Below are 22,363 nucleotides of genomic sequence, written 5' to 3'. Positions count from 1 at the left end.
GCACGTGTGGCCTCAACTCGGCAGTGGAGTTGTTCCTCGGATGTGGCTGATGGTGGGGAAGCAGTGGTGTGTGTGCCAGCAGTAAAACAAAGTTCCCAAATCAATTATTTCCTCGGGCCCCTCCTTGGACTTCCCGCCACCCAGTGGCACAACAGTCTTTTTGCTGCACACCCCTCCGGAGAAAGTCACCCGACACCCATATGGCACATCTTGGCATACACATGGACACTAGGAGTCCTCCACCCCATGGCCGACCAATCTGACCTTCCTGGTGGGTTCTCCAATACCCAGTCACAAGCTGGCTGGGGTGATGTATGGTGAGGGCTCGCAGCACTCGCTCTCTCAAAGAGCCTCATCCACCTGCGTACACGCACCACTTCCCCACCCACAAACCTGACAAAGTGTCCCCTCCCCAGCTGCCATCTATTCTACCTACACCTGCAGTACATGGTAAAAGGTGTATCCCTAACTACCATGGCTTACATACATGCTAAGTTACCATAACCAAAGTAAAGTGAACACAATCAGTGATGGTGTTGTTTTTATTATTACAAACCAGTAACATTTCCAACCTTCTACTCGGTCCACATGCTGGCCCTCTTGCCCGTCACGCAAACAAATTCCACGACTCACCCGTATACTCCCAAAGCAAAGCATGTTGAGTCGTGCCAATGGGGAAAGGTACATTTAGCTTTTCCAATTACGACTGGTAAGGTTGTTCAATACCGGCAGCTCCTGCTGCAGCCAATCTTCTCATTTCAAAAATGCCAATTAAAACCCAGGGCCATCTTTCCAAACAGAGGCCAATTAAATTGTGGCCTGGCTTATCTGTAGAAGGTTATATGTGCATCTCCGGACCTTTCCCAATCACTTCAATTTAACTCCATAACTTTCCGCAGATACTGTCCGATGGGTGGTACTCAAACGCAGTCCTCACAAGAGGGATCCACATCCATAGACCAGGTCTCTACATGCTGGCTGTCCCAGAGCCTGAAGGAGGGGTTGCAGAACCACTTTCCTGGATGGTCACCTTCTTAGGCCATCACTAGCCCTTGCTGGTGCCGCCACCAAGGTATGGCCCGCATCAGCATAGTTGGTCCACTGAGTGACATCACTTCACCTAAGATCAGTGGCTATGTTTGTGTGACGGTAAGTCCGATGTTGTCTCATGTAAGTGTCCACAAGTGTGTGTGTGGCTTATGTATTCAGATTCACTATGAGACAGACTCCATAAACAAAATAAATAAATAAATAAATAAATAAACAAACACCACTTTAAAACATTTAACAAACAGCAGCAACAACAAACAGGCAAGTTGAAATCGTTGTCTATATATTACAAAGCTTAATCTCCAAAATTATTTCCCCCACCATAATTGTAATAAAATCAAGATTTTTGGGACTGTTTCTACATATTTTCTCACATTACATTCCCTTGGTTTGAACAGCTGTCACTCCAGGTGGTATGACGAAAATCGCAAGAAAACATTTCCGCAATATCTATTTTCGTGTTTCCTTTACAAACCCAACATGATCCTTTCCACACCTGTAGACCCGACAGGGAAACAAAGGATGTGTTCAGGAAAAGAATCCATTTGTGCTAAACTACGTGAGGAAAATGCAAATGCTTCTCAAAAGCAGAAACCCACAACGAATCTCAAACAGCCCAAAGAGTTTAATGCCAATAACTGAAGCCATGTATTGCATAGAGGTGAGTTTTAAAAGAGCGTCATTGGGAAAGCGCTGTTAGGTGCAAAATGGCCAAATGTGAAGACCTATTTAGAACCAAAATGTCATTGCTGCACTCAACCACACCCACTCCCCTTCCTGCTTCACTCCACTGACTCTGGGCAGGAAAGTTTTTGCATTACTGATGCTAATTTAGACAGTTGTTGTTGCTTGTATTACCAATGAATATGTACACTATGTGAGGTTCTGGTGGAGCATTCACAAATTAAAAAACATGGTGTGTTGGTCTCGTTTTATATCCACTATACGACTGAACCCCGTCAAAGTAGCACAGCATCGTGGGATATTTTGTATTTATTGTTTACAAATCTAAATGTATTGCAATAAACTGGCTATGGATTAAAATGGAAATGGAAAAAAAAGAAGATAAAATGCAAGAAAAAAATACTTGCGATCAGAAACTATTTAGAGGCAGTTCATGTATGGCAGTGAAATTTGTTTGACGGGTTGAGGAACAAACTAAAAACATCAAAAGATTGAATAGGTGACATACTTCAACGGTTTGTTAAGAGCAGATTACCATTGGTATGGGTTTATGGCTGCGTAACTTGATCACAAAAGAGAGCGTCAAACATAGTCCACGTAACCCATTTTGAAACAGAATTATTTTAAGCAAGTCCAACGCACTTTCTTGTGACATTGTGAAATAGGACATCAGAAACTTAGATGTCCCATGGAATGGAAATTATAACCAAAAGTGAAATAAATACTTCAATGCAAGTTTTGTTTTGCTGTACCAAGAAATGGCTGAAATATGCAAAGCAATGGCTGCATATTGGGGTGTTTTCATATTTTTTTTTCAAAGCCCGTCTTTGCCCGGTTTGTATTCAAACTAAACTTGACAAAAGCAACAGCTAAAAAAAGAAGTTAATTTTAATTAACTAATACACAACAGCAACAGGCATTTTAAGGCCATTTCCCCTGCTAGAGCGGGGGTTAGCCTAATTTTATTAACTAATGTTCTCAATATTTTCATAATAAAGGTTTGTTGAAAATTTAATGGCAAAAACTCAAATGGTAAACTAGAAAGTAAAATACAAGGGGATAAAACTAGAAGTCTCGCCTTGCACGCTCATTCTGAACAAAAATACCGCTGTTAACTGAACACACTAATATTATGGCCTACTGCTGTTATGCCCATATACCCGTATCATCCATACACCCTATTATGTCACATACATTACTATTATCCATAGCTTTATTGATTATTGATTATTAGGATATTTCACAACAACTTTTGTGCACATCAACGCTAAATTGCGTCAATGAAGATTAATATGAAAAAGATTTTCAAAATACATTCCCTTTGCACTTGCACTGCAAAATACATTCATTTGAGTACCAGTGCACTGGTAATTCCCTGTTTGTTTGTCGTTAAAGGCGGCAAAAAGGGTTGGCGTCAGGAAGGGCATCCGGCCGTAAAACATTGCTTCAAAAAGGGGACCGAAAAACAACAACAACCACAGTTCCCGAAAAAGGCCAACCCCCGCTTGCGGGGGAAAATGGCCTCTAAAGGTGGTTTTTTTTTTTTTTTTAAATTCCCGATGGGTAGTTGATCATATGTATTAAGTTTCACATCGATCTGTTATGCAGTTATGGAGAAGAAGATTTTTTTACATTTTCATTTTCAATCCAATATGTCCACCAGATCATGTGACCGATGATGGCATACATTTAATTATTCACTCACTTCGGGTCTTACATCAGATATGTGAAGTTTTAAGATTTTTCAGATAAGAATTTGGATTCAACCACTGGAATACAACTGGCGGGAATACAACTTCACCGATGATGTAATCATTATCACCCTATATACCCACTGAACTGAAAATATATAGAACGCTCATACTCCGTGAAAAGTGTAGCCGCCGTGTCGCCATCTTGGTTAGCACGACTCAACCGACTCACTTCGCGGATCTCGTTTGTTTTGAACGTGTCCCAGATTTTTAAAACCAGACAACTGTTAAAATGCCATTTTGTGCGGCAATAAACTGCTCCAATCTGTTACGGAAGGGTTGTGGAAAGACGTTTCACAGCTGTTTCAAAGACGTTTAATTCATAGTCCATAGTGCTATGGAAATACATAAAGTAGTTCCATCATGGCTGCTCACTGAATGGGTGTGTTCTCCCGAGTTCTTCACGCTCCCAAATTAACAATATTTGTTCTCGAATTTTTTTTTTGTGAAAAGGAAAGGATAAAGGAAAGTGTTGTAGTAACTGTGATAGGTTTCCTATTGAAAAACGATCGCACAAAAGGTGAAAAAACGCAATCGCTTTTCGCTCTGAATTACGTGCAAACGCATGACGGAAATCACCATCGCCCAGCATCGAGTGCCAACCAAGATGGCGCCCGGTAGCTCCATCTCCATCTGTGTGGTGTGAATGGCAATGGTCATTCTAAATATTTTCAGTTCAGTGTATATACCCCATGGAGAGTTTATGACATATGCCAAGTTTCAATTTTTTTCGTTGAGTGGTTTCGGAAATGTCGAGTGGTTTCGGTTTGCTCTTTGACATTTTGACCCAATTGTTCATTTGTTTTCTCTATCTAATATATAAAGAAGAAAGTTTGTTTGTTTGTTCGTTCATTCATTTATGCATGTTTGTTTGTTCCAACTAGCCTATAGGAACCAGTGCAACCAAGCTTTGCATGGCCTCCTCTTTCATCCAGAGGAAGATTGAGGGCTATGTTTGGATAAAAAAAATTGAAAAAGAAAAAAATATTTCAATCAGATATAATTGGCCTTCAGGCCTTGATTGAGTCTTATGCTTAAACATGCCTGCATCTTTTTCCCCGGGAGCAATCGAGTAATATGTTTTGTGAAGATCATATGTTGAGGTTGTATATCGTGATTCGATGTCAACAACACAAATACAATTAATGTAATGTTTACATGTGTGCCTGTTATTAAAAAGACTGATTTACACACGTATATTAAAACACTTCCGTGTTCAGGCCTTGAGTATGTTCTTATACCCTGCCTGTGTTTTCCTGGGAGCGATCAAGTAATATGTTTTGTGAAGATTATATTTGAGGTCACATGTTTGCAAGTTACTAATGGACACTGTATAATCCCTTCATACGTTTCTTCTCTACCTCTAATCCTCCCAGTCCTTGTACAATCCGTCTGTTGTTCCTTTTAAACTTCAATCTACCTTTTTCTTTCTTTCTTTTTTGTATACAGGATCAAGGCTCGTGAAAGAGTTAACATTTATCACACAAAAAAAATCAAACAGACACACAAAATATATAATAAGGGGAGTGGTAGACAAGATGGGGAGAGAAGGGGAAGCACAATGAAGCACAATGACCTTTAATCCTTTTTAACTTTAATCTAGAGCACTTCTGGCAGCTTCATGAATATGCTATGTATACATACATGAAATATACATGAATATACTCATCCTAATAGAGATAGCTGTGCAAAGGAGCATAAGGGCGCATTGCGCCTCCGGATTTATTATAACACCACCGTGGTCATGCTCCCCCACTGCAATCCTCCACGTATGTTACACAGAAATGAAGACAAACAGCCTCCAGGGCAGCATGTTTGGCACCCTTAGAAGGTGAAGCATTCCAATACAAGTCCAAGCTCATTTTGCAACACCCAAGATTGGTAATTCATATGAAACCATAAGGCCATCATTCCCCAATCTGTCATGCAGGAAATAATTCAATACATACTGCATTGAATTTCCCCAGGCAGCACCTGGTACTTCGGCTAGTAATCTCATAATAAAGCTTTTCAGTAAAAACAAAAGCTTCAATTAAATGATGAACACAAAGTATACGATATAGTTGAGTAACATGCAATATCATGTGTGAGTCGCAGTATGCATCCACTTTTGCAACCTGTGAGATGAGGTTATGGTCCGGACACATGACAGCCACATGTGCAAATGCGCATGCACGCACATGCATGCACAAACACACACAAACACACACACACACACACACACACACACACACACACACACACACACACCAGCTGTCGTCTCCCACGATAATAATCATTACACAAGCACAAAGCTTTTGTACAAAAAAAAAAAATCTGCTAAGGAGAAGGGAATGGCTAAAAGTGAAATGCGAAAAAGATACTCACTCGATGCACTCTTGGAGAGAAACCTGTGAGCCATAGATGTCGGACTGGAGATTTGGAAGAGAATCGGCTCCAGTCCTGACGTACTTCTCACTCCCTCGCCTTGAACCAAATGCCTGAAGGCTGTGGAGTGGCGGCACATCAAAAATATCAATTGCTTCACATACGCAACAGTCCAAAGAGCAGATATGGACCTTCGTAATCAATCAAGAACGTACTATGATCACACAAACAGCGTTATTTAAATTCCCATACCTGGTAACAGAGCCATTGAATTGTGCATTCAGCTTGGTCCCTGAAAGACACGAGTACGTTATGAACAACATGTACTTGAAATGTAAAAATCCTAAAATGTCTCGTCAGGAGGAAGCAAAAATGTTGAAGGTATATTGCACTGCCGGACTCAGTTGACATTTGAGGAAAGTTCCTTGTACTGCTCATTCTCTTGCTGAGATCAGGATTGTGGAGACTCGCCTCTCGGCATGGTAACATGCCACGGGAGCACTTCTGGTGGCTCCACTCGCACTAATAGAGATAGCTCTGCAAAGGACCATTTATGGCACATGCCTCTGGATTTATTATAACTATAGCCTTTTATAATTTATGTTAACTACTGTAGCCTCGACTCATCTCTGAGCTGTACTCACCTCTGAGGTAACCTTCAGGTAAAATTGTGTGTATAATCATCAACTTCTGACCAGATGGTACGCAGATAGCACACTTACCTTTGAGCCGTCTCGTATGGAATTGATCCTTGGTGCGACTATAAACTGTCACATTGGTGTTTCACAAGCAGACGGTTGTATCACAAAGTGCCGTCCCTCAGATGGACATTAAGCCGGTTCTCCCAGCTGCTAGCATTAGTTGGTCGAGGTTAAATGTCTCACGGTGCGTTTCAGGAATAGTCGGCCAGTTATCATCGGCACACTGAAGAAATTCCAAATTATTGTCACCTTTGGTCAAACGGCAGGCCTGACCAGCTGGTTCATGAAAAACTAACCTGGATGAACTTCTTCTAAATGTAGATTATGAAACAATAAGCTTTACTTAAAGGCCATTCACTTCCGTTTCCAGTTTTTCTGGCGAGGTCGTGTGTTTTTCCAAGCTCTTCATGCTACCAAAGTTACGAATTTTACCCATTTGTATTTTTGTCAAAACTATTTTTATTTTACGGTGTGAGTGCCGACTGTGTGTTTCGAGTTAGATCTCAGTGTAAATCGTGCATACGTGTGCATAATCGTCTGTTGGTTCCTGCCGCGTTTTTCAGGCCTGGTTTTCCAGGAGTCGAGGCTTTGTCGTCTCCTCTCGGCGGTCGTTTGTGGTCCATTTACTTTCGTTCTCTCACTGTTTTTTTCCAGGCTTTTTTACACCCCATACTTCCCCGAACATCTTACCCTTTGTTTAAAGTCTTAATTCCCCCCCCCCCCCCCAAAAAAAAAGTGTATGTGTATGTGTATATGTGTGTGCGTGTATATATGTGTGTGTGTGTGTGTGTATATATATATACACACAGTCCCGTGAAAAAGTAAGTACACCCCATGTAAAGTTTTGACTTTTTCCACATATTTCAACATACAGCTATTTGATCTTCATTTCAACAATATTGATAGAGAAAGGTCATATAATATAACAAATATCATGAAACATTTACATTTTGTAGTCCATTGTATAATTTAAATAAACATAAATGCAAATTTTGCATGTGGAAAAAGTAAGTACACCCCGACATTTATCACTACTTCAAATACCTAAAATTCGAATCAGGTGCACCAGCTCAGGTGCAAATGATTAGAACATTGTTGGAGAGGATCTTGGAGGATCCTGTCTTATTTAAACCTCAGACATTTAGTTTGGTTTGCTCTTTGTTGTTGAAGTGTGCGGCGTCACCATGCCTAGATCAAAAGAGCTCTCTGAGGCCTTCGGAAAGAAGGTTATAGATGCCTAAGTGTCTGGGAAGGGATTTAAAATGATCTCCAAACAATTTGAAATCAATCATTCGACTGTCTGGAAGATCATCTGCAAGTGGAGAAGATTCCAAACAGCTGCCAACTTGTTCAGGCCAGGCCGCCCCAGCAAGTTCAGCCGGAGAGCAGACCGTAAGATGCTGAAAGAAGTCTCTAAGAACCCCAGAATGTCATCACGGGACCTACAGGTAGCTCTTGCCACTGTTGATGTCAAAGTACACGAGTCTACCATTAGAAAGAAGCTGCACAAATTTGATCTACATGGGAGGTCTGCCAGGAGGAAACCTTTGCTGTCCAGAAAGAACATCAGGGCAAGACTAAAGTTTGCCAATGAACACCTAGGCAAAGACCAGCACCTCCGGAACAATGTGCTCTGGACAGATGAGTCAAAGGTAGAGCTATTTGGCCACAGTACCAGAAGACATGTTTGGCGAAAACCAAAGACAGCATTTGACCACAAGAACCTGATACCAACTGTAAAGCATGGTGGTGGAAATATTATAGTTTGGGGCAGCTTTGCTGCATCAGGGCCTGGGAAGCTCACCATCATAGAATCCACTATGAATTCTTCATTGTACCAGAGGGTGCTTGAGGATAATGTGAGGCCATCTGTCGGAGAGTTGAAGCTCAACCGAAGGTGGACCTTGCAACATGACAATGATCCTAAACATACCAGTAAATCCACCAAGGAATGGCTGAAAAGAAAAATGGAGGGTTCTGGAATGGCCAAGTCAAAGCCCGGATCTAAATCCCATCGAGATGTTGTGGGGGGATTTGAAACGAGCTGTGCATGCAAGAAACCCCTCAAACATCACACAGCTGAAAGAATTCTGCATGGAGGAGTGGGCAAAAATTCAATTGGACTGGATATCAGACTGGACTGGACTGGACTGGATGTCAGTCGATGTCAGAGACTGGTAGACAGTTATAAGAAACGCCTACTTGAGGTTGTTTCTGCCAAAGGGTGCAATACCACCTATTAGAGCCAAGGGTGTACTTACTTTTTCCACATGTGAAATTTGCATTTATGTTTATTTAAATTATACAATGGACTACAAAATGTAAATGTTTCATGATATTTGTTATATTATATCACCTTTATCTGTCAATATTGTTGAAATGAAGATCAAATAGCTGTATGTTGAAATATGTTGAAAAAGTCAAAACTTTACATGGGGTGTACTTACTTTTTCACGTGACTGTATATATATATGTATACAATTTCCTTCTCTCCCCGTGTTCGTTCGATCGTCGACCACGTGTTTCACGCCACCCGGTTTTTTTTTCTCTCCTTCCTTCACAACTCAATCCTCTCCAGCCGACACCTTTCCAATTCCATTTCTCACCATACTTCTTCAACTTTATCCTTCTTCCTCTGATCCACTTTCACCGAACCTTCAAAAAAACATGAACGAAGAATTTAAAAAGTAGGCCTCTCCTCCAGTACGAACACATTTGCTTATACACCTACCTGTTCCTTCGTTCTCTGCTCTCCTTTCTGTCAATCTCCTATTCTTCTGTTCCTGCTTCTGAAACTGTGCTGGAATCCTTAATCCCCCTTAGGAATCCTTCATGCCCTCATTTAGGGAATTTCCGCAGATCGTTTTCACGGTTTAGTGAACTTTCCCCTGAAGTTTTGTATTCTGTTGTATATTATAACACACTTTTCTTCTTTAAAAGGTTGTTTTTGATTTGCTCACCAAATCTCTTAATTTCAAATAAAAATTCAATCTCTTACAGTTCTTCTTTCCTACATTCCCAAAACTCACCTGCATTCCACCCCTCCTCCAACGTTTTCCATCGGATCTCTGACTTGAAAATCCGAAGAAACTCATTTTGCAATAAAAATAAATGTTCGTTTTCCATTAATCGTCCAACACTTTCGAAAATCCATACTCATCCTTCCCCTCCGAAACTCCCCCCTCACCCATCCCTTTCAAATCTCCCCCTTTGCCCCTTTCCTACTAAACTCCCCCCTCACCCCTCCCCTCCTAAACTCCCCCTTCACCCCTCCCCTCATAAACTCCCCCCTCCCCTCATAAACTCCCCCCTCACCCCTCCTCTCCTAAACTCCCCCCTCCCCTCCTAAACTCCCCCCTCGCCACTCCCCTCCTAAACTCCCCCCTCACTCCTCCCCTCCTAAACTCCCCCCTCACCCCTCCCCTCCAAAACTGCTCCTCCCCTCCTAATTCCCCCCTCACTCCCTCCATTTCAAAACTCCACCCTCCCCCTCAAATCTCCCCACACTCCTTTTTTCTCCAATTCTTCCCTCTCACCCCTCCTCCTCAAAGCGTCCTCCCCGCTACCTCTTACCTCTCCCTTCCAACTTTTACCTCCATCTCCTCCAACCTTCTTCCTCGCTCTGCCCCCCCCCCCCCCCGCCCCCTCAAACAACACCTCACTGTGCCTCATCCAATCACCATCAAACCTTTTGTCCCCCTCATCCTTCCCTTTCTTCTAGCTCTTCTGAAATCTCTGACACACTATCAACAGCTCTCCCTCCCTCCTCCTCCTCCTCCTCCACCTCATCTTACCCTACCCCTCCCCTCCCCTGTCCTGTATCCGATGCTCCCCCATCCTCTTCCTTAATGGTATGGACCTCAAATATCCGGGGCCTTCGCTCAAACCTGATTGATCTCTCTATACAGGTTGCTTCTGACAAACCAGACTTAATCTGCTTAACAGAAACTTTCCTCCTTCAAGATGTCTCTGATTCCTTATCATCTCTCCCTGGTTACTCCCTCCTCCGGTATGATAGACCTGAGCCTCATCCTGGAGGTGGGGTTGCTATCTTTATCAAAAACTCTCTTCCTCACTCTGCCTGCACTGTCCTCTCTCTCCACCTCGCCCCCAGGAGTACCTCTGGTTATGGCTTCCCCTTCACTCCCACCTTTTGTTCATATGTGTGCTGTACCGTCCACCAAACAGTGATGACTCCATCTACATCTCGCTGTCTGCTAACATGGACCCAATTCTATCTGCTCACCCCAACTCTCTCTTCCTCATATGTGGTGATTTCAACTGTCATCATGCCAGCTGGCTGGGTGTGGGTTCCTCTCTCACCAGCCATGGCACCTCAGCAAAGGACTTCTGCGACTCACTGGGACTGACACAATCCGTCAATTTCCCGACCGGGATATCAGTTAATGGAGCATCTTCTCTTCTAGACTTGATTATGACAAACTTCCCTGCAAATGTCTGCTGCTCTTCTTCTGCTCCAATCGGTTCATCTGATCATGTGCTTGTTAAAGTGGACATCTCTCTGGCCATTCTCAGAGAGCCTCCTCAGCGTCGACGAGTCTGGCATTTCACTCACGCCAACTGGCATGGTCTTCAAGCAGCCATCAATCATCTCGACTGGTCTCCCATCTCAACTGCCTCTGACATCAACTCATCCTGGGAATTCTTCCAAAGTAAACTGCTCTGTCTCATGCACAGATTTATCCCATCCAGTCTTCAGTTGGCATTATATATATATATAGAGTGAAGCTTCCTCCAACGTGGGGGATACTTTCTGGGATAACCTCGTGTTGGAGGAATTTGCGTTGGAGGAATTCGCGTTGGAGGAATCATTAAGCGTATGGGGAAATTGGGGATGGGTTCCAGGCTCCCAAAAAACGGACCCTAAAACAGCCTTGATTTTTTTTTACATGTTTCTTTGTATGGAATGGTGCAGCATTATTAAATATACATTAAAATAAGTGTGAGTATCATAAATAGTACTGTATTATTGCAAAATAACCTTATTGTGAGGTGGTTGGAGGCATTGGCTTGCATTTGAAGACCCCAGCAGTATTGCTACAAAAGAGAAGGGTGAATCTGTCTTTTGCAGCTTTAACTCCTGAGGCAGTTCGTTCTTTTTTGGAAATCCAGGTCCTATTGGGCATTTTCTTCCAGAATAGACCTGTCTCATCTGCATTGAAGACTTGTTCTGGCAGATAACCTTTCTCCTCTATCAGCTTCTGAACCTTTTTGGGGTATTCTGTAGCTGCTTCTACATCAGCAGAAGCAGCCTCTCCAGTCAGCTTGACATTATGGAGGTTATATATAATTTTAAATTTGTCAAACCAGCCCCTGCTTGCTTGAAATGATGATGATGGTGCTGGAGAAGACTCAGTTTCTTCTGTTTCTTCATCAGGTTGGACTTCCTTCTTCAGGTAATTGTAGATGCTAATGGCCTTTCTTCTTATAATGGGCCCATCCACTGGAGCACTTTTCTGGTTCTGATCTTCGATCCAGACACTCAATCTTTTCTCCATTTTTTCAACAAGGGTGTCTCTCCTGCTAACGTATGATGTTGCGATGGAGGCTCCTGCACGAACGCTGGAACGGATTTTATCTTCGGCCTTCCGAACCGTCCTAATGGTTGATTCATTCACGCCATATTGCCTGGCAAAAGATGAAGCAGAAACTGATGATAAGTTATTCAGGATATCAAGTTTGACCTCCATGGTCATAGTTTTCCTCCTCTTCTTGTCTGGTTGGTTCAAATTGGGTCTTTTGGGAGCCATAATGATCGACTTAATCTCAATTGATGGCAGCAGGTTCGGAGATGGTGACAGGTGGCAGCTCGTGCCGCGCGTGTATATAAATTAAATGGTAATTAAGCAAGGTAATAAGGAAAAAGAATAAAATCTTTGGGTAAAGGCCGGCCATTTTTGTCGCAATTAATCCAGAATGTAAAATCGAACTGCGATCGCCGATGACGGCAGGTGGCAACTCGTATCATCGTACATATAAATTAAATATTAATCAACCCTTGTCCACACAAGGGGGATCTTTTTAGCCTTGTATTTAGCCTAAGAACACCTGCCTTGTGTGTACAAGGGTTAAGTAAAGTACAGCATAGTAAGAAGGAATAAGAATAATATAAATCTTTGGGAAAACACCAGCCACGATCGCGTAAATGCGAAACACACCCTCGCGTTGGGGAGGTTTTGACGCATTTAATTCAGCACGTAAATTAGAAACCACGTTCGAGGAAGCCGCGTTGGAGGAAGTTTTACTGTGTGTATATATATATATATACACAGTAAAACCCTCACAGTTTTTCACATACACAATGTGAAAAACTCTCACATAGTGAGAAAAAGAACTCTCACACATACACTCACATATATATATATATATATATACACAAAGAATTAAGTTAAGCACCCCTACACAAAGAATTAAGTTAAGCACCCCCTAATATATATTCTTTGTGTATATGTATACATTGGCATATATTCTAAGGTATGTGAGATCAAATAATGATTGGTATGACATTAGCAATTATCCATTGATGAAATGCAGATGAGTGCACGCATCTGTGACGCCCATCGCTCGTGCAGCACGTGTTATCATCCACGTGGTCGTGATTTTCTGTAAATGCACTATCATCACGGGTTATTGCAAGTCACGCCTGAGCTCGTGTGGGGGTTACATGGTCATTTTCTCGTAATGGTGGCTCGTAGACGGTTGTCGGACGGAGAAAGATGGCGGATAATAGGCATGATCGAGTCCGGAATGTCCAGAAAAGCTGTAGCTCGAACGTTTGGTTACCACCATTCGGTGATCAGTCGGTTGGTGCAGAAACACCAGGAAACGGATGCGGTGAAGGACCGCCCAAGGTCTGGAAGACCTCGCGTGACAACAGTCCGCCAAGATAGAGCGCTTTTGAGACTGGTGCGACGATATCCCTTCGCCTCGAGCCATTTCCTGAAGGACAACTGGCTGCCCAACAGAAGGCTATGTCACCGTACCGTGAGGAACCGCCTGAAATCGGCCGGTTTAAGGTCAAGACGAGTGATCAAGCATCCAAGGCTACTCGAACGACATCAGAGGGAGCGTTTGGCATGGTGCCTAGCGCGACGTGGATGGAACATCCGGTCTTGGAGGCGAGTTCATTGGTCGGATGAAAGCCGGTTCTTGCTGTACGTGACAGATGGGCGTGTTCGGGTGTGGCGCCACAAAAACACCGCGTATGCACCTAAAAACATTCAACCAACGGTACCCTTTGGTGGTGGCTCGATTATGGTCTGGGGATGCTTCTCCCATGACTGTAAATTGGACCTGATAACTGTGCGAGGTAACCTCAACGGAGAGCGATATGCCGAGGAAATCCTGAATACCACCGTAATCCCGCACTTCGATGACCACACCCTCGCCAGCAGACCCATCTTCATGGATGACAACGCCAGGCCTCACCGTGCGAGACGCGTCCGAGCCTTGCTGGAGCAAGGTGCTGTGACAACCATCCCCTGGCCTGCGTACAGTCCTGACCTGAACCCCCCCGAGCACGTTTGGGACATGTTGGGACGACAAATTGCGAAGATGGTCCCTCCAATAGCCAATCTGGATGAATTGGAACGTGCATTACATCGGGAATGGAACAACCTGCCACAGCAACGCATACGACGGCTTACAGGGTCTATGAGACGTAGGGTTGAGTCAGTGATCCGATCACGTGGGTCCTACACACGTTATTGACGCAAAGATCGCTAGAGGTCTTCTCAGAACAATGACTGTACGTTAGAAAACATAAACGTCATCCACACTGTCCGTGATGGACCTATAGCTCCATACTTAAATTGAGGTGAAAATATGCCTAAAATTCCCAAAAAATTTCACCTTAAATTATTCAGAATAAAATATTGAAAACGGCATGATTGTTATGTTTTTATGTGACCATAATATCACTTCTCCAGAAAATATAGCAATATCATGGGTATATTACACTGTTTTGACGACAACAAACTTGTAATGTGCGAGGTTGTAAAAAAACGGGGGGGGGTGCTTAACTTAATTATTTGTGTATATATATATATATATATATATATATATATATATATATATATACATATATATATATACTTTCTTTAAGAGCGTTGTTATTGTGTATGTGAGAGTTCTTAATATAATTACTTGTTGTGTCTTCAATTGCATTGGTGTGGTTTTACCATGGTTTATTAGAACACTCAAGATAAATATTTTCTGCCGCGTTCCCTCTCGATACTCTGAGGTTTTTTTTTTTTGTATACTGAATCGAGGCTCGTGAAAGAGCTAACATTTATTTCACAAACAAATCAACCAGACAAACAAAACACACAAAAAGAGGGAGCGGAAGACAAGATGGGGAGAGAAGGGGAAGCACACAACCACAACATTTGAGAGCAGGGAGAAGTGTGGGAGGGAGAGGGCTTGGGGGCAGGAGGCGTGGGAGGGGGAGGGCGGGGGGGAGAGGTATAAAACACAAGGGGACCGAAATTAGCGGGGGTAGAAAAGATCAAGGTTTTGGATGGGGGAGGATAAGAGATGGTGGTGAACAGCTGTTTTAAAGACCTGGAGGGTGCAATGGGATTGAAGAGAGTGAGGGAGTTTGTTCCAGAGGCGGGAAAAAAGAGGAATGAAGGAGTGAAGGTGAGCAGAAAGTCTTGATTTTGGCAGTTTAACCATAAGAGGGTTGCAGGCAGATCTTGTGCGACCTGAAGGAATATTTGGGGGACAGAGCCCAGAGAGGGCTGGGGGGGCAAGGCCAGAGAGGAGTCAGTAGAAGACGAAAAGACCACCAACCTGCCTGCGGTGAGTGAGTGAAAGGCCCTTGGAGTTAGCTTCATCGCGGGAGATTCCAATGATTCTGAACGCTTTGGTTTCAACAGCGTGAAGATGGGCTAGGTGTGAGGCAGGAGCACCAGACCAGAGGGGAGAGCAGTATTCCATAGAGCTGCGGATGAAAGCCTTGTATGTGGTGAGGAGCTCAGGTGTGCCAAGGAAGGACTTCGCACGACGGAGGATGCCCAGTCGGCGACTGGCTTTGGAGGTCAGATTTGAAACGTGGTTTTCCCAGGAAAGATCATGGCAAATAGTGAGATCCAAAAGCTTGAGTGACAGAACTTCTTGGAGAGGATTATTCAGAAAGTGGATGGGAGGGTTTTCCAGTCGGTCTTTTCGGAGAGACATCGTAAGAGTGTGAGATTTATCAGGATTGAAAGACATGTTCCATTTGTTTGCCCAGTCTGTGATTTTGTCCAGGTCTGCAGAGAGTGAGGAGGCTGCAGAATGCCGATCTGAGGGATGAGGAATGGAGCGACAGAGAGTAGAGTCGTCAGCAAAGAGATAGAGAGGATTTTCAAGAGAGTCAGAGAGATCATTGATGAAGACCAGAAAAAGCACAGGGCCCAGAACACCACCTTGGGCAACTCCAGCCTGGACAGGAAGAGGAGATGAGAGAAACCCATTCAGGGCCACACGTTGACTACGACCAGAGAGGAAGTCCGCCAGCCATGCGTGGAGATTTCCATGGATACCAAAGGAGGAGAGTTTGGTGAGCAGAGCAGGGTGCCAGACCGTATCGAAGGCACGTGAAATGTCAAGGGAGACGGCTCTAATTTCCTGTTTGGCGTTGAGGACCTCCATCCATTGTTGAGAAAGCAGAAGCAGCATGTCCAGAGTAGAGTGACCAGGTCTGAAACCAAATTGATGATCAGAGATCAAGCCATTGGAGAAGAGGAAAGATTTCATATCTGAAGCAATGATGGATTCCATGACTTTGCTGATAATTGGGAGAAGGCTGATTGGTCTGTAGTTGCTTGGATCTGTTTTTGCACCTTTTTTGTGCAAAGCGGTGATGTTGGCTGATTTCCAAGCAGATGGCAGATGACCTTGAGCAAAAGAGAGGGTGAAGACAACAGAAAGAGGGAGTGAAAGAGCAGAAGAACATGATTTTAGGACCCGTGGGCTGATGCCGTCAGGACCAGTTGCAGAATCAGAGTCGAGGGTTGACAGAAACTTTTCCACCTTGTCAGGAGGAAAGGACACAGAGTCCAGGAGCAGCTGGGTACGACTGGGTACGGTGGGTACAGAGAGGGATGGGTTTGGGACACAAGATTTAGAGGCAAACACAGAGTTGAGGCATTCAGCTTTTGCACGTGCGGAGTCAACCGTTAAGCCGTTTGAGGTGAGGGAGGGGATGGAGGGGGAACAAACACCAGAAACAGATTTGACCAGACGCCACCAGGATTTGGAAGAGGGAGACAGATAAGAGAGTTCGGTCTTGAGAACGGTGAGATATTGTTTCCTGGCTCTCCTGAGGGTGGACACACACTTGTTTCGGGCTTTGTGAAAGGAAATGAGATTTCCTTCCGTTGGATTTGCTTTCCAGGAGACGAAAGCAAGTTGTTTCAGGGCAACAGCCTCACCACAAGATTCCGTGTACCATGGACGGGAGGAAGGGTATGACAACTGAAGAGAAGATGGGATAAATCTGTGCATGAGAGAGAGCAATTTACTTTGAAAGAATTCCCAGGATGAGTTGATGTCAGAGGCGGTAGAGATGGGAGACCAGTCCAGATGATTGATGGCTGCTTGAAGACCGTGCCAGTTGGCCTGAGTGAAATGCCAGACTCGTCGACGCTGAGGACGCTGAGGTGTACCATAACCGGGGTTTGGGGAGGTAATACGTAATAATTGCTAACAATTTGTTCATGTCTGATGAAGCACATTTTCATCTGTGTGGCTATGTCAACAAGCAAAACACTTGATTTTGGGCAGCCGAAAACCCAAGAGAAATGCACATGAAACTGTTACACAGTCCTAATATCACAGTGTGGTGTGCACTTTCGTCGTTCAGCATCATACGGCCTTACTTCTTTGAGAACAATAACGGAAATGCCGCCACTGTTGCTGCAGCTCGATACACCGATATGGTTTCTAATTTTCTCTCCAGAGAATTAAACAGATTTGTAGAAGTGAGCCCAATGACATGGTTTCAGCAAGATGGTGCAACCTCCCACGCTGCCAGAGTGTACATGACTACTGTAAGGGCGCTCTTTCCAAAGCATGGCATTTCCAGAAACGGCGATATTCCAGGGCCAGCGAGGTCACCCGATTTGACTACATGTGATTATTTATTGTGGTCATATCTAAAGGACAAAGTGCATGTTAACCGTCCACAAACTCTTCATGAACTTAAGGAAAACATTAGATGCGAAATCAATGATATTGACGTGGCCTTGTTGCAGAACATCATGAATAATTGGCGTCCAAGATTTGAGGAATGTGTCAGACGAAATTATGCGCATCTCCGAGATGTTATTTTCCACAAATAAATGGCATGTTATGTACTTCACTTTCTTGTAAGAATTTTTGAAATACAACTTTTTATTACCTTTACATGAGTGTTAAAAATAACCATATTTCTGGCTCACCCTGCGTCTACATATATCATATGTACGTATATATCGTGAACATGTGCAAAAATTTCTCAGATCTGTAGTGCCAAACGACTTCCGTCTTACCAATAAGACACCCTCAACCATTAGTGAAAACAAATTGTTAATAAACATTTACGTGAAGAAAGGAAAGATGTGCACAAGATACGAAGGGTGTTAATGTGCACATTCCTTCACCAGGTGAGATCGAGTGACGTACCCGCAGCCCGAAACCTCTGGGTACTTACTAAGTGTTTGTAGTATTGGTGTTGATAAACATCTAGTTAGCCTGTGATGTTGGTGGCTTCCATCATCTGAAATCATGAGGAGTGATAAATTCAAACAGACAGGAGACCGTCGACATATTATGTAGCCAAATAGTGAATCTCTGAATCACCCTCACACCCCGACCTTCCTTTCAAAAAGGAAGCTTACCCTACAATCATGCGTTCCTTTCTATACACTGTTCAGGCTAGCAATTGATCCCATCTTTTATAAATACTCCCTGGCATACATAAATAAATTACAAAGACCCATACAATCATGCACTCCCTTTTATGCATAATTTTCCTAACCTGATTTCCTTTTTCTTCTTTCTCTTCCATTTATGTTTTCTACTTTTCATTTTATACCTTCAGCACCCTCCCCACTTCTGATCCATCCATACCGAGGCTTCCCACCTTCAAAGATTCCCACATATACATGTATATATATGTACCTATATCCAAAAATCAAAGTAAGCTTGGGAGATGCCCACTGACCAAAAAAAACAAAAACAAAATTGTGATGTGGTTTAGCATTTTTAAAAAACAATTTTTTGTTCTTTGTATACAAGAACAAGGCTCCTGAAAGAGCTAGAGTATTGAACAGATCATGACGCTACAGAACAGAAGGTAGAGCAGAGAGGGGGGGAAACACCAACAACAGGGTTGAACGACTATAGAGAGGAAGAGTTCGACAAATAATGGGTGTGGGGAGGAATGAGGGTTAGGGGAGGATGCAAAGGGTGGACAAGATGGATACAGAAGCAAAATCTCAGGTAGGAAAAAAAACTTGAAATTTGGAAGGATATGGCCTTGCGGGTGGAGATTACGAGGGTAGAAAAGATCATGGTTTTGGATAGATATGATCTGAGATGGTGGTGAACAGCTGACTTGAAGACCTGGAGGAAAGAATGACATTGAAGAGGATGTGGAAGTTGGTTTCACAGGTGTGAAAAAGAGGAACAAATTAGTCGAGGTGAGCAGTGATTCTGGATTTGGGGAGTTTCACCAGAAAGGGATTGATGTTCGACCACGTGCAACCTGCAGAAACTTGGCGGGAAGGCAAGTTGGTGAAGCATGGAGAGAGCAGAGAGGGCAAAACTAGAAAGGAGGCATAGAAGGCAGAGACCAATGACTTGTCCTGCAATGGGAAGGTGATAGGCCCATGGACTCATCTTCATCGCAGGAGATTCCTATGATCTCGAAGGACTAATTTTCCACTGTGTCAAGCTGAGCAAGATGTGAGACAGGGGAGTCAGCCCAGAAGTGAGAGCAGTATTCTGTCAGACCATGGATGAAGGTCTTGTAGGAGGATAGGAGTTCAGGTGTGCCAAGGCAGGACTTGTATGACAGAGGATGCCCAGTCAGCGGATGGCTTTGGAGGCCAAATTGGAGATGTGATTTGCCAAAGAAAGATCATGGCCGATCGTGACACTCAAGCATTTGAAATGACTGACTTCTTCAAGAGGATTCGATTCGTAAGAAAGTCAATAGGAGGGTTTGCCATACAGTCCTTTCGGAGCGAGATAGTAAGAGTGTGAGGTTTGTCAGGATTGAAAGACATATTCCAAGTGTTTGACCAGCTTGTGATTTTATAAAGGTCTGAAGAAATGGAAAAGGCTGCAGCCTGCCTGTCTTCGACTGGATGAAGGATGTCGCCGTAGAGGATGGAGTCGTCAGAAAATAAATAAAGGGGATTTTCGAGACAGCCAGAGAGGTCGTTGCTCGTACTAAGCTCACAAATGTTGGCTTCATCCTCTCAGAAATAACCGTTTCCTCAGACTCTGCCATGAGTGGAACAATAGTGCCAGTTGCACTTCCATTGCTCGTACGGTGCTTCATGTTTACCAGATGGAACCTACGAATTAATGGGGAACTGATATTGAGAAAACCAAACTGAGACTGAACTGATAGATGGTAGGCTTGAGTTTGGCACCAAGTGGGATTAAACATGTACTTCTCCAAAAAAAAAAGCTCAGGATTAGTGTGGAACATCTCTCAGTAGTGCGATTTAGCTCAATCTATGAATTGGTTACGAGCGTAGCTGGTGTGCATTCAAACAAATATGACTAAGTGACAGAATTTTTTTTAGAATTTTGTCCCATAGAGTCAGAAAAGAACATTTTTCCAAACCATTTCCCCAAGGATCGTCAAGAAAATAGCATCTATGATGCTAACAACCAATCAACTTCCCATGAGACCTTACGTGGTTTACTCAGGTGGTGGTGTTCACCTGCCAATAGTAATGGATTTTGGCTCGAAACACAAGTCACAATTGGAGCATAAACAACACTCCAATGCAAATGAGCAAGTTGTCGAGAGGTCAGTGAGGCCACAGGAATGATGGAATTAACACATGGTCAGGAATGGATGGAACCTTATCAAGCCGGTGCAACTCAATATTTTTGTATTAAAAATGTAGTTCAGTATGTACTGTTTTGTTTCATGAAAGATTGTGTAATGCTTAACAGAATGTGATACAGGGGTACCAATTGAAAATTAAAGCAAGCACACAACTGAGAAAAAAAATACTAAGAGCATGAACAAATGGAATGAACTAGAACGGCACTCGATAGAGCGCATACCTCCTCCACCAGGCCTCACAGTTCAACGTTTTGTATCCCACCGATACCCCAAATCTGCATCTGGACCTGAACCAAAATCTAATCTGTTTGTTCTCGTCACCTACCCAATTCATCCACCAAGTTTTGTCATAATCTGTCCATAACTTTTTGAGATATCCTTCTTACAGACAAGCAAACAAACAGATAAAGGTGAAAGCATAACCTCTGCCCACCGACAATATATGCTCATGTGACAGCACATTATTTGTGGGGAAGCGCCAGTCTGAGATATAAAGTTGAAGATATTCCACATAGCTGTTAGATAATATGCTCACTTATGAAGTGAAAGATTGCATCCATCTCAGCAAAAGGAAAAGAAATAAAGTCTATAAAAGACACTCACTTTCTTTGTGTTTGAAGCCTTGCTGTCTCCAGAGCCTGTCATCTGCTTCATGCTGGGCGATTCCAGCTAGGCTGGGCATCGAGACACCCCAGTGCCTGCTGCCTCCAGGCATCGCCTGCACAGACGTATGAACATGAAAAAGGCTGATGTGCAGTCATACTTCATGGATTTGATGAGCCAAACTCAGAAATCCACAAAGTTCTACACTTTTTGGGTTAGCTCAGTTTTCTCTGACTGCTAACTGAAGATTTCCATGTTGACAATTTTCCTTACGTTAGAAGGAAAAGACCCGTTTTGATAGCCATGCAGTGCATGGCAGCACAGCACAATATACCAACTTGAGCAATTGAAACCCTTTTATATTTCACTATTTATTATTCGACCGGAGGTCCTTAAGTGCAGACAACGCTCTTACTCTCTTTGTTGCTGCAGAATTAGCCGAGCTCAGCAATGCCCAATTGACATCTGCATCATCTGAAGCTACAAGTGGAGCTCTGCGAGGGTCTCTCGGTCCACGGCTGCAAGCTGGTTGCAATTCTTCCTCCACCATTTCCTCATCATCCCGGCTCACATCGCCACCATCAAGACACTCCAGGCTGAAGCTGGCAGGAATGACGTGCAGATCATTCAAAAGCCGTGCTTCTAAGAGTGTGCCAATTGGGTGTTCTGATTTAAGCACTTATCTCAAGATGACGCAACCCAAAATAAAAATCACATGCATCATGAGTTGCACAGCGGCTACAAATGTTTTCTTTTTTTTAAACCCAAGTCATGTTGTTTTGTTGGACTTAGGAAGCAAGAAAAATTGCACATTTAATAATGGCTATTAAAGGAGCTTTTCCAGTGTGTGTTGAGGAGAAAGAAAGGTCATGATGTCATGGGAAGGTAAACAGCAAAGAGAATGAGTGATAAAACAGGCAAGCATACACAACTACAATAACAAGAAAGAGCAATCAGAGATTGCAGACCCTCGCCAGGATGCGTTTTACGTGGTGTATTTTGTGTGGTAAATAAATGGAAGAATGTACGAAATGAAAGGTCGGTGATTGCAAATTAAAGGTCTAAATGGTCTAGTTGTAAATGTGTAAGGGTTAAAGATCTGAAAAGTTGCATAGGACAAATGTTCTGGA

The 22,363-nt window shown here is 43.3% G+C and overlaps 1 protein-coding gene across 10 annotated transcripts in view; it reads right to left on the bottom strand.

The window, feature by feature from the left end:
- LOC137420995 (rho guanine nucleotide exchange factor 2) overlaps positions 1–22,363 on the bottom strand; it is a 349,574-nt gene that overhangs the window by 127,569 nt on the left and 199,642 nt on the right. For all 10 annotated transcript variants that reach the window (XM_078772071.1, XM_078772076.1, XM_078772072.1 and 7 more), the window contains 4 exons: positions 21,649–21,835; positions 21,234–21,348; positions 6,105–6,144; positions 5,853–5,972 (listed from right to left, as the gene is read on the bottom strand). In XM_078772071.1, coding sequence (XP_078628197.1) covers positions 5,853–5,972; positions 6,105–6,144; positions 21,234–21,348; positions 21,649–21,835 — 462 coding nt within the window. The remainder of the gene's footprint in view (positions 1–5,852; positions 5,973–6,104; positions 6,145–21,233; positions 21,349–21,648; positions 21,836–22,363) is intronic.

Source organism: Myxine glutinosa, chromosome 2 (genome assembly GCF_964187855.1).
Source record: "Myxine glutinosa chromosome 2, kmMyxGlut1.1, whole genome shotgun sequence".
Lineage (NCBI taxonomy): Eukaryota > Metazoa > Chordata > Myxini > Myxiniformes > Myxinidae > Myxine > Myxine glutinosa.
The sequence above is the reverse complement of the archived record's forward strand: the minus strand, read 5'-3'. Positions and strand labels throughout refer to the sequence as shown.